The sequence below is a fragment of the Bufo bufo genome, chromosome 4, assembly GCF_905171765.1.
Source record: "Bufo bufo chromosome 4, aBufBuf1.1, whole genome shotgun sequence".
In the NCBI taxonomy this organism is placed as follows: Eukaryota; Metazoa; Chordata; class Amphibia; order Anura; family Bufonidae; genus Bufo; species Bufo bufo.
The window spans coordinates 632,257,406-632,269,770 of NC_053392.1; the positions used below are offsets into that span (position 1 = coordinate 632,257,406).

General features: G+C 58.3%; 1 protein-coding gene across 1 annotated transcript in view; it reads left to right on the forward strand.

Moving 5' to 3' along the window:
• The first annotated feature begins 4 nt into the window (after positions 1 to 4).
• XPO5 (exportin 5) overlaps positions 5 to 12,365 on the forward strand; it is a 56,318-nt gene continuing 43,957 nt past the window's right edge. The window contains exons 1-7 of the mRNA XM_040430829.1: positions 5 to 161; positions 2,241 to 2,362; positions 5,386 to 5,458; positions 10,711 to 10,848; positions 10,927 to 11,109; positions 11,220 to 11,246; positions 12,157 to 12,342. Of these exons, the coding sequence (XP_040286763.1) occupies positions 60 to 161; positions 2,241 to 2,362; positions 5,386 to 5,458; positions 10,711 to 10,848; positions 10,927 to 11,109; positions 11,220 to 11,246; positions 12,157 to 12,342 (831 nt within the window). The 5' untranslated portion in view covers positions 5 to 59. The remainder of the gene's footprint in view (positions 162 to 2,240; positions 2,363 to 5,385; positions 5,459 to 10,710; positions 10,849 to 10,926; positions 11,110 to 11,219; positions 11,247 to 12,156; positions 12,343 to 12,365) is intronic.

The following is a 12,365-nucleotide window of genomic DNA, read 5'->3' on the forward strand; positions in this document are numbered from 1 at the left end:
GTGAGTGCGCATGCTCTGTGCGGCTCACGCTGGTGCCCTCGCTGTGTATTGCCGGGGAGATGGCGGAGCAGGTCCGGGGTCTGTGCGAGCGCCTGGTGCAGGCGGTGACCGTCATCATGGAGCCCAGCTCGGCCCACGAGCACAGGCTGGAGGCGCTGCGGGTGAGGCCGGGCCCTGTCCGCGTGGGAGGGGTGATAATAATATACCGGGAGGGGTGATGATAATAATATACCGGGAGGGGTGATAATAATAATATACCGGGAGGGGTGATAATAATAATATACCGGGGGGGATAATAATATACCGGGGTGTCAATGGGGGGGGGGGGGGATAATATACCGGGGAGTATATGGGGGGGGTGATAATAATATACCGGGGTGTATATGGGGGGGGGGGTGATAATAATATACCGGGGTGTATATGGGGGGGGGGGGGTGATAATAATATACCGTGGTGTATATGGGGGGGGGGGGTGATAATAATATACCGGGGTGTATATGGGGGGGTGATGATAGTAATATACCGGGGTGTATATGGGGGGGGGGGGGTGATAATATACCGGGGTGTATATGGGGGGGGGGTGATAATAATATACCGGGGTGTATATGGGGGGGGGTGATAATATACCGGGGTGTATATGGGGGGGGGGGGGTGATAATAATATACCGGGGTGTATGGGGGGGGGGGGTGATAATAATATACCGGGGTGTATATGGGGGGGGGGTGATAATAATATACCGGGGTGTATATGGGGGGGGGGGGTGATAATAATATACCGGGGTGTATGGGGGGGGGGGGGTGATAATAATATACCGGGGTGTATATGGGGGGGGGGGTGATAATAATATACCGGGGTGTATGGGGGGGGGGGGTGATAATAATATACCGGGGTGTATATGGGGGGGTGATGATAATAATATACCGGGGTGTATAGGGGGGGGTGATGATAGTAATATACCGGGGTGTATATGGGGGGTGATGATAGTAATATACCGGGGTGTATGGGGGTGATGATAATAATATACCGGGGTGTATATGGGGGGGTGATGATAGTAATATACCGGGGTGTATATGGGGGGGTGATGATAGTAATATACCGGGGTGTATATGGGGGGGTGATGATAGTAATATACCGGGGTGTATGGGGGGGTGATGATAGTAATATACCGGGGTGTATATGGGGGGGTGATGATAGTAATATACCGGGGTGTATATGGGGGGGTGATGATAGTAATATACCGGGGTGTATATGGGGGGGTGATGATAGTAATATACCGGGGTGTATGGGGGGTGATGATAATAATATACCGGGGTGTATATGGGGGGGTGATGATAATAATATACCGGGGTGTATATGGGGGGGTGATGATAGTAATATACCGGGGTGTATATGGGGGGGTGATGATAGTAATATACCGGGGTGTATATGGGGGGGTGATGATAGTAATATACCGGGGTGTATGGGGGGGTGATGATAGTAATATACCGGGGTGTATATGGGGGGGTGATGATAGTAATATACCGGGGTGTATATGGGGGGGTGATGATAGTAATATACCGGGGTGTATATGGGGGGGTGATGATAGTAATATACCGGGGTGTATATGGGGGGGTGATGATAGTAATATACCGGGGTGTATATGGGGGGGTGATGATAATAATATACCGGGGTGTATATGGGGGGGTGATGATAGTAATATACCGGGGTGTATATGGGGGGGTGATGATAGTAATATACCGGGGTGTATGGGGGGGTGATGATAGTAATATACCGGGGTGTATATGGGGGGGTGATGATAATAATATACCGGGGTGTATATGGGGGGTGATGATAATAATATACCGGGGTGTATATGGGGGGGTGATGATAGTAATATACCGGGGTGTATATGGGGGGGTGATGATAATAATATACCGGGGTGTATATGGGGGGGTGATGATAATAATATACCGGGGTGTATATGGGGGGTGATGATAATAATATACCGGGGTGTATATGGGGGGGTGATGATAGTAATATACCGGGGTGTATGGGGGGGTGATGATAGTAATATACCGGGGTGTATATGGGGGGGTGATGATAGTAATATACCGGGGTGTATATGGGGGGTGATGATAGTAATATACCGGGGTGTATGGGGGGTGATGATAATAATATACCGGGGTGTATATGGGGGGGTGCGGTTATTGGGGGTCTCGTGTCCTGATCGCCCGGTGACCCGCTTCCTTCTCTCCCGCAGTTCTGTGAGGACTTCAAGGAGAAGTGCCCGGTGTGTGTGCCCTGCGGGCTGCAGCTGGCGGAGAGGTCGCACCCCCCGGTTGTCCGACACTTCGGCCTGCAGGTTCTGGAGCACGTGGTGAAGTAAGGAGGGTCTGCTGGGGAGAGCGGGGGCTCAGCCGGGCCGTTCTGAGGTTCCTCTTCTCCCTGTGGGGGCCCCTGTCCTCTGGGGGGGGGGGCGCCCACCACACTTTCTGACTACCCTGGCCCGCTCTGAAGATTTGGGGTTTCTTAGCCTCGTGTGGTATCGGAGGCAGCCCCCCCGCAGGTCGAGGGGCCCCTCCGCTCACAGTCCCCGACGACTCTTTGTAATGTTCTGTTGTGATCGATCTGATCTTTATTTACGATGACCTTCTCGCGTACACCGCGCTCTCGGGTCCCAGACTGGCGATCGTCCGGCTCCGCTATTGGGCCTGGATGCCTATAGACCCCGGGGGTCTGAGACCTGGCACGGGGGTCCCCCTCCCAGTAAGCTCCAAGCGCAGAGCTCTCCCATAACATATGCATCAGGGAGCGGACAGCCTGAGTGCGCCCGAAGGGAATGGGGCAGGAATAACGGGGGTTATCTGTGAGCCGTGGGGGGCGATCCCTCCAGTCCGCCCAGATTGTAGGACACCCCCCAGGACCGAGGCCTCCCCAGCTCTGCCGTAGTAATGATACAGGATGCGGTCCTGGGCGAGGGTCCCCGCTCGGAGTGTTGTCAGAGCCCCCCCCTCTGCAGATTCTAGGTTGCTGCCTTTTCCATACTGAGGAGCGGAGTGTGCGCTGTTATCGTGCACGCGCTGCGGACCCAGGCGGGGGTTTCCGGTGAATCCAGTGAGCGGGGGATGTGACAGTCTGCGGCGGAGGATGAAGCCACAAGCGGTGACTCTCCAGCTCTGCTCTCGAGGACTCGGCTGCAGGTGGCGGCGGAGGATGCGCTCTCCTCCTCCTCTCTCCTCCGCTCTGCGCTCGGCCGCTGTGGTTTCCTCTGCTTCATTCATCGCTGATTCCTCAAAGTCCCCCCCCCCCCCCCCCCCGCTGTGATCCGGGGAGAACGAACATCATGTGATATAATATAACACACCGGCCTCATCCAGAGTTACTGCATACTCTAGTCCAGTGATAGGCAAACTGCGGCTCTCCAGCTGTTGCAGAACTACAACTCCCAGTATGCAAAGACTGCCTACAGCTTTCAGCCTACAGCAGGGCATGGTGGGAGTTGTAGTTTTGCAACAGCTGGAGAGCCGCAGTTTGCCTATCACTGCTCTAGTCAGACCCGGAGCTGCATGCATTATACTGCTGTGATATCATGTATTATTCTCCAGTCACATCCAGAGCTGAGGCATGTATGGTAGGAGGGGGCGGGCAGGGTATGGTAGGCGGGGGCGGGCAGGGTATGGTAGGAGGAGGGGGCGGGCAGGGTATGGTAGGCGGGGGGCGGGCAGGGTATGGTAGGAGGGGGGCGGGCAGGGTATGGTAGGAGGGGGGCGGGCAGGGTATGGTAGGAGGGGGCGGGCAGGGTATGGTAGGAGGGGGGCGGGCAGGGTATGGTAGGAGGGGGGCGGGCAGGGTATGGTAGGAGGGGGGCGGGCAGGGTAGGGTAGGAGGGGGGCGGGCAGGGTATGGTAGGAGGGGGGCGGGCAGGGTATGGTAGGAGGGGGGCGGGCAGGGTATGGTAGGAGGGGGGCGGGCAGGGTATGGTAGGAGGGGGGCGGGCAGGGTATGGTAGGAGGGGGCGGGCAGGGTATGGTAGGAGGGGGGCGGGCAGGGTATGGTAGGAGGGGGGCGGGCAGGGTATGGTAGGAGGGGGGCGGGCAGGGTATGGTAGGAGGGGGGCGGGCAGGGTATGGTAGGCGGGGGCGGGCAGGGTATGGTAGGAGGAGGGGGCGGGCAGGGTATGGTAGGAGGGGGGCGGGCAGGGTATGGTAGGAGGGGGGCGGGCAGGGTATGGTAGGAGGGGGCGGGCAGGGTATGGTAGGAGGGGGGCGGGCGGGGTATGGTAGGAGGGGGGCGGGCAGGGTATGGTAGGAGGGGGGCGGGCAGGGTATGGTAGGAGGGGGGCGGGCAGGGTATGGTAGGCGGGGGCGGGCAGGGTATGGTAGGAGGAGGGGGCGGGCAGGGTATGGTAGGCGGGGGGCGGGCAGGGTATGGTAGGAGGGGGGCGGGCAGGGTATGGTAGGAGGGGGGCGGGCAGGGTATGGTAGGAGGGGGGCGGGTAGGGTATGGTAGGAGGGGGCGGGCAGGGTATGGTAGGAGGGGGGCGGGCAGGGGATGGTAGGAGGGGGGCGGGCAGGGTATGGTAGGAGGGGGGCGGGCAGGGTATGGTAGGAGGGGGCGGGCAGGGTATGGTAGGAGGGGGGCGGGCAGGGTATGGTAGGAGGGGGGCGGGCAGGGTATGGTAGGAGGGGGCGAGCAGGGTATGGTAGGAGGGGGCGGGCAGGGTATGGTAGGAGGGGGGCGGGCAGGGTATGGTAGGCGGCGGCGGGCAGGGTATGGTAGGTGGCGGCGGGCAGGGTATGGTAGGCGGGGGTGGGCAGGGTATGGTAGGTGGCGGCTGATCTGACATGTCTGGTTTGGGAACTACATTCTGGAGCGCCTCTTCCTATCTCTCTGTTGTGCTGTTCCTGTATTATTCCTACTTGTCAGCAGTCTGCAGTAAAGGTCCTGCTGGGTGTTACCAGGAGCTGGTGTGTCTGTGCTGCTAATGTCAGACTGCTGGGACACCCCCCAACTGGTAGCGCCCATCTGTACCTTTACTGCTGACAGCAATTCATTCATAAACTTCCAGTAGAAATAACAGAGGAACATCGGAACGCAGAGCGCTCCAGGATTCCTATAACGGAGGTAAGGCGGCGCTCCTACCGCGGACGTGTCTGGAGAGGGGGAGCCTCGCCCTCCGCTCAGTCTCTTCCTGCAGACTCGTCAGGGACTGTGTGAGCACACAGGACAGTGACCGCAGCATCGGGTGTGACTGGAGTAGAAGACATGATGTAGCTGCAGGATTGTGACCGCAGCTCCGGATGTGACTGGAGTATAAGACGCGATGTAGCTGCGGGCTTGTTACTGCAGCTCTGGCTGTGACTAGAGTAGGCGAGGGCCTCACTCATGTCTGTCTGATCTTCCAGGTTCCGGTGGAATGACATGGAGCGGGAGGAGAAGGTGATCCTGAAGGACAGTGTGATGGGACTGATGGCCGCTGTAAGTCACTTCCGGGCCCCTGACTGGACATAACAGGACCCCAGGGGCCGCTGCGCTCTAGACATGGCGCTTCATGCGCTCTCTGATGGACGGCGGGCATTGATTGTTCCCCTGCACAGGTTCTGGTGGGGGGGACACCCGCTCTCCATGTACGTGTCTCCTGCTGGCGGTGGTCTCTGTACAGTGTGGACCCCCCCTGTATATAGCGGTCAGTGTGCGTGTCTCCTGCTGGCGGTGGTCTCTGTACAGTGCGGACCCCCTGTATATAGCGGTCAGTGTGCGTGTCTCCTGCTGGCGGTGGTCTCTGTACAGTGCGGACCCCCTGTATATAGCGGTCAGTGTGCGTGTCTCCTGCTGGCGGTGGTCTCTGTACAGTGCGGACCCCCTGTATATAGCGGTCAGTGTACGTGTCTCCTGCTGGCGGTGGTCTCTGTACAGTGCGGACCCTCCTGTATATAGCGGTCAGTGTGCGTGTCTCCTGCTGGCGGTGGTCTCTGTACAGTGCGGACCCTCCTGTATATAGCGGTCAGTGTACGTGTCTCCTGCTGGCGGTGGTCTCTGTACAGTGTGGACCCCTCCTGTATATAGCGGTCAGTGTACGTGTCTCCTGCTGGCGGTGGTCTCTGTACAGTGCGGACCCCCCTGTATATAGCGGTCAGTGTACGTGTCTCCTGCTGGCGGTGGTCTCTGTACAGTGCGGACCCCCCTGTATATAGCGGTCAGTGTACGTGTCTCCTGCTGGCGGTGGTCTCTGTACAGTGCGGACCCCCCTGTATATAGCGGTCAGTGTACGTGTCTCCTGCTGGCGGTGGTCTCTGTACAGTGCGGACCCCCCTGTATATAGCGGTCAGTGTGCGTGTCTCCTGCTGGCGGTGGTCTCTGTACAGTGCGGACCCCCCTGTATATAGCGGTCAGTGTGCGTGTCTCCTGCTGGCGGTGGTCTCTGTACAGTGCGGACCCCCCCTGTATATAGCGGTCAGTGTGCGTGTCTCCTGCTGGCGGTGGTCTCTGTACAGTGCGGACCCCCCTGTATATAGCGGTCAGTGTGCGTGTCTCCTGCTGGCGGTGGTCTCTGTACAGTGCGGACCCCCCTGTATATAGCGGTCAGTGTGCGTGTCTCCTGCTGGCGGTGGTCTCTGTACAGTGCGGACCCTCCTGTATATAGCGGTCAGTGTGCGTGTCTCCTGCTGGCGGTGGTCTCTGTACAGTGCGGACCCTCCTGTATATAGCGGTCAGTGTGCGTGTCTCCTGCTGGCGGTGGTCTCTGTACAGTGCGGACCCTCCTGTACATAGCGGTCAGTGTGCGTGTCTCCTGCTGGCGGTGGTCTCTGTACAGTGCGGACCCTCCTGTATATAGCGGTCAGTGTGCGTGTCTCCTGCTGGCGGTGGTCTCTGTACAGTGCGGACCCCCTGTATATAGCGGTCAGTGTGCGTGTCTCCTGCTGGCGGTGGTCTCTGTACAGTGCGGACCCCCTGTATATAGCGGTCAGTGTGCGTGTCTCCTGCTGGCGGTGGTCTCTGTACAGTGCGGACCCCCTGTATATAGCGGTCAGTGTACGTGTCTCCTGCTGGCGGTGGTCTCTGTACAGTGCGGACCCTCCTGTATATAGCGGTCAGTGTACGTGTCTCCTGCTGGCGGTGGTCTCTGTACAGTGCGGACCCTCCTGTATATAGCGGTCAGTGTGCGTGTCTCCTGCTGGCGGTGGTCTCTGTACAGTGCGGACCCTCCTGTATATAGCGGTCAGTGTACGTGTCTCCTGCTGGCGGTGGTCTCTGTACAGTGTGGACCCCCTGTATATAGCGGTCAGTGTACGTGTCTCCTGCTGGCGGTGGTCTCTGTACAGTGCGGACCCCCCTGTATATAGCGGTCAGTGTACGTGTCTCCTGCTGGCGGTGGTCTCTGTACAGTGCGGACCCCCCTGTATATAGCGGTCAGTGTACGTGTCTCCTGCTGGCGGTGGTCTCTGTACAGTGCGGACCCCCCTGTATATAGCGGTCAGTGTGCGTGTCTCCTGCTGGCGGTGGTCTCTGTACAGTGCGGACCCCCCCTGTATATAGCGGTCAGTGTGCGTGTCTCCTGCTGGCGGTGGTCTCTGTACAGTGCGGACCCCCCTGTATATAGCGGTCAGTGTGCGTGTCTCCTGCTGGCGGTGGTCTCTGTACAGTGCGGACCCCCCCTGTATATAGCGGTCAGTGTGCGTGTCTCCTGCTGGCGGTGGTCTCTGTACAGTGCGGACCCCCCTGTATATAGCGGTCAGTGTGCGTGTCTCCTGCTGGCGGTGGTCTCTGTACAGTGCGGACCCCCCTGTATATAGCGGTCAGTGTGCGAGTCTCCTGCTGGCGGAGGTCTCTGTACAGTGCGGACCCCCCTGTATATAGCGGTCAGTGTGCGTGTCTCCTGCTGGCGGTGGTCTCTGTACAGTGCGGACCCCCCTGTATATAGCGGTCAGTGTGCGAGTCTCCTGCTGGCGGTGGTCTCTGTACAGTGCGGACCCTCCTGTATATAGCGGTCAGTGTATGTGTCTCCTGCTGGCGGTGGTCTCTGTACAGTGCGGACCCTCCTGTATATAGCGGTCAGTGTACGTGTCTCCTGCTGGCGGTGGTCTCTGTACAGTGTGGACCCCCTGTATATAGCGGTCAGTGTACGTGTCTCCTGCTGGCGGTGGTCTCTGTACAGTGCGGACCCTCCTGTACATAGCGGTCAGTGTACGTGTCTCCTGCTGGCGGTGGTCTCTGTACAGTGCGGACCCCCCTGTATATAGCGGTCAGTGTGCGAGTCTCCTGCTGGCGGTGGTCTCTGTACAGTGCGGACCCCCTGTACATAGCGGTCAGTGTGCGTGTCTCCTGCTGGCGGTGGTCTCTGTACAGTGCGGACCCCCCTGTATATAGCGGTCAGTGTGCGAGTCTCCTGCTGGCGGAGGTCTCTGTACAGTGTGGACCCTCCTGTATATAGCGGTCAGTGTGCGTGTCTCCTGCTGGCGGTGGTCTCTGTACAGTGCGGACCCTCCTGTATATAGCGGTCAGTGTACGTGTCTCCTGCTGGCGGTGGTCTCTGTACAGTGCGGACCCTCCTGTATATAGCGGTCAGTGTGCCTGTCTCCTGCTGGCGGTGGTCTCTGTACAGTGCGGACCCCCCTGTATATAGCGGTCAGTGTGCGTGTCTCCTGCTGGCGGTGGTCTCTGTACAGTGCGGACCCCCCTGTATATAGCGGTCAGTGTGCGAGTCTCCTGCTGGCGGTGGTCTCTGTACAGTGCGGACCCTCCTGTATATAGCGGTCAGTGTATGTGTCTCCTGCTGGCGGTGGTCTCTGTACAGTGCGGACCCCCCTGTATATAGCGGTCAGTGTGCGTGTCTCCTGCTGGCGGTGGTCTCTGTACAGTGCGGACCCTCCTGTATATAGCGGTCAGTGTATGTGTCTCCTGCTGGCGGTGGTCTCTGTACAGTGCGGACCCTCCTGTATATAGCGGTCAGTGTGCGTGTCTCCTGCTGGCGGTGGTCTCTGTACAGTGCGGACCCCCTGTATATAGCGGTCAGTGTGCGTGTCTCCTGCTGGCGGTGGTCTCTGTACAGTGCGGACCCCCTGTATATAGCGGTCAGTGTACGTGTCTCCTGCTGGCGGTGGTCTCTGTGTAGTGCGGACCCTCCTGTATATAGCGGTCAGTGTACGTGTCTCCTGCTGGCGGTGGTCTCTGTACAGTGCGGACCCCCCCTGTATATAGCGGTCAGTGTGCGAGTCTCCTGCTGGCGGAGGTCTCTGTACAGTGCGGACCCTCCTGTATATAGCGGTCAGTGTGCGTGTCTCCTGCTGGCGGTGGTCTCTGTACAGTGCGGACCCTCCTGTATATAGCGGTCAGTGTGCGAGTCTCCTGCTGGCGGAGGTCTCTGTACAGTGCGGACCCTCCTGTATATAGCGGTCAGTGTGCGTGTCTCCTGCTGGCGGAGGTCTCTGTACAGTGCGGACCCCCCTGTATATAGCGGTCAGTGTACGTGTCTCCTGCTGGCGGTGGTCTCTGTACAGTGCGGACCCCCCTGTATATAGCGGTCAGTGTACGTGTCTCCTGCTGGCGGTGGTCTCTGTACAGTGCGGACCCCCCTGTATATAGCGGTCAGTGTGCGTGTCTCCTGCTGGCGGTGGTCTCTGTACAGTGCGGACCCTCCTGTACATAGCGTTCAGTGTGCGTGTCTCCTGCTGGCGGTGGTCTCTGTACAGTGCGGACCCTCCTGTACATAGCGTTCAGTGTGCGTGTCTCCTGCTGGCGGTGGTCTCTGTACAGTGCGGACCCCTCCTGTATATAGCGGTCAGTGTACGTGTCTCCTGCTGGCGGTGGTCTCTGTGTAGTGTGGACCCCCCTGTATATAGCGGTCAGTGTGCGTGTCTCCTGCTGGCGGTGGTCTCTGTACAGTGCGGACCCCCCCTGTATATAGCGGTCAGTGTGCGTGTCTCCTGCTGGCGGTGGTCTCTGTACAGTGCGGACCCCCCTGTATATAGCGGTCAGTGTGCGTGTCTCCTGCTGGCGGTGGTCTCTGTGTAGTGCGGACCCCCCTGTATATAGCGGTCAGTGTACGTGTCTCCTGCTGGCGGTGGTCTCTGTACAGTGCGGACCCCCCTGTATATAGCGGTCAGTGTACGTGTCTCCTGCTGGCGGTGGTCTCTGTACAGTGCGGACCCCCCCTGTATATAGCGGTCAGTGTGCGTGTCTCCTGCTGGCGGTGGTCTCTGTACAGTTGCGGACCCTCCTGTATATAGCGGTCAGTGTACGTGTCTCCTGCTGGCGGTGGTCTCTGTACAGTGTGGACCCCCCTGTATATAGCGGTCAGTGTACGTGTCTCCTGCTGGCGGTGGTCTCTGTACAGTGCGGACCCCCCTGTATATAGCGGTCAGTGTACGTGTCTCCTGCTGGCGGTGGTCTCTGTACAGTGCGGACCCTCCTGTATATAGCGGTCAGTGTACGTGTCTCCTGCTGGCGGTGGTCTCTGTACAGTGCGGACCCCCCTGTATATAGCGGTCAGTGTACGTGTCTCCTGCTGGCGGTGGTCTCTGTACAGTGCGGACCCCCCTGTATATAGCGGTCAGTGTACGTGTCTCCTGCTGGCGGTGGTCTCTGTACAGTGCGGACCCTCCTGTATATAGCGGTCAGTGTGCGTGTCTCCTGCTGGCGGTGGTCTCTGTGTAGTGTGGACCCCCCTGTATATAGCGGTCAGTGTACGTGTCTCCTGCTGGCGGTGGTCTTACGTTGTTTTGTCGTTACAGGGGGTCCGTCCCATCATGGAGGAGGAAGGACACATCAAGGATGTGCTGGCTCGGATCGTGGTGGAGATGATAAAGCGGGAATGGCCTCAGCACTGGCCCGACATGCTGACGGAGCTGGAGGGTCTCATCAAGAACGGGGTACAGGGCTCCCCACAGATTGGGGGGGGGGGGGGGTCCTTGTCCTCGGGGGTTGTGACCGGTGTGTCCTCTCTGCAGGAGGTGCAGACGGAGCTGGTGATGTTCATCCTGCTGCGGCTGGCCGAGGACGTGGTCACCTTCCAGACTCTGCCCGCTCAGCGCCGCAGAGACATCCAGACCACCATGACCCAGAACATGGAGAAGCTCTTCGCCTTCATGCTGAGCATTCTGGGGGACAGCGTGCATCAGTACCAGCAGCTGGTGAGTCCTTCCAGGTGTGGGCGTGTCCTGGCTGCACTGATACACTGCGACAAACCCTCAGAGTGTTGTGTGGGGACTTCCCGGCTCTGACTGTTGTTTTCTCCTTGCAGAAGAGTGAAGCGTCTCAGAAGGACAAGGTGAGTGATGGCGGTCTACCGGGTGGGCCCCACAGCCTCCTGCATCGAACATCCCCTCTGATGAGACTCATTCTCACAATGGAAGACCCGCGGCTAATGACCGCAACTCACCGTCAGTAATATCACGGCATCTAAAGGGTGAAAAATCCGGAAGCTCGCGCTTCCGGGCTTCTTGCCTGCGTCCTCTGCGGCCAGTGATGGATTTAATGCGCTGGGTCCTGGATGTTGGAGCTGCAATTAGTATTTTGGTCAGCAGGTGGCAGGACGGCATCAGAAGTGGCCCCCCCCCCCCCCCACAGCTCAGTAGAGTTATGGGGTCAGAATATGGTGATTAGGGGGTATCGCTGTAATCGTACTGACCCAGAGAATGGAGGGCGCAGCTCGGATTTGCCGCAAACGGGACGCCGTATGAACAGAACCCGTAAAACGGTGGAGAAATAGCGTATTTTTTTTTCCCAATTCCACCTCATTTGGATTTTTTCCCTGATCCCCACTACATTGTATGCCACGATTAATGCTGGCATTAGAAAGTACAACTTGTCCCGCAAAAAATAAGCCCTCGTACGGCTACGTGACCGGAAAAATAAAAGCGTTATGGCTCAAGGAAGATGGGGAAGGAAAATGAAAATGCAAAACTGAAAAAAACCTCCGGTATCCTAAGGGTTAAAAGAAGCGCGGCTGCACTTGTGTCATGTGACCGTGTAGTAAACCATCGTCCACCCCTATGACAGCGCCCCGCCCCCCAGATCCAGAAGTCCATATTAAATATCCCCATTCACTGACAGCAAGCAGAGAACTGAAATAACAAATATAACAACATTTCAGAGTGTCTGGTAGAAAAGACGGGTTCAGCCCTTTTAAATCTCCACTTTGTCGTGGTCCCCGGTATTGACTGCATGTTGTCTTCCAGTGCCAGGGACTGTGCCGCGTGGCGCTGGCGGCTCTGAACACTCTGGCCGGATACATAGACTGGGTGTCCACCGGCCACATCACTGCCCATGACTGCAAACTGCTGCAGATGCTGTGTCTCCTGCTGGAGGAGGAGGAGCTGCAGGTGGAGGCGGCCGAGTGTCTGCTCATCGCAGTCAGCAGGAAGGTGAGAACCTGTGTCATACTCCA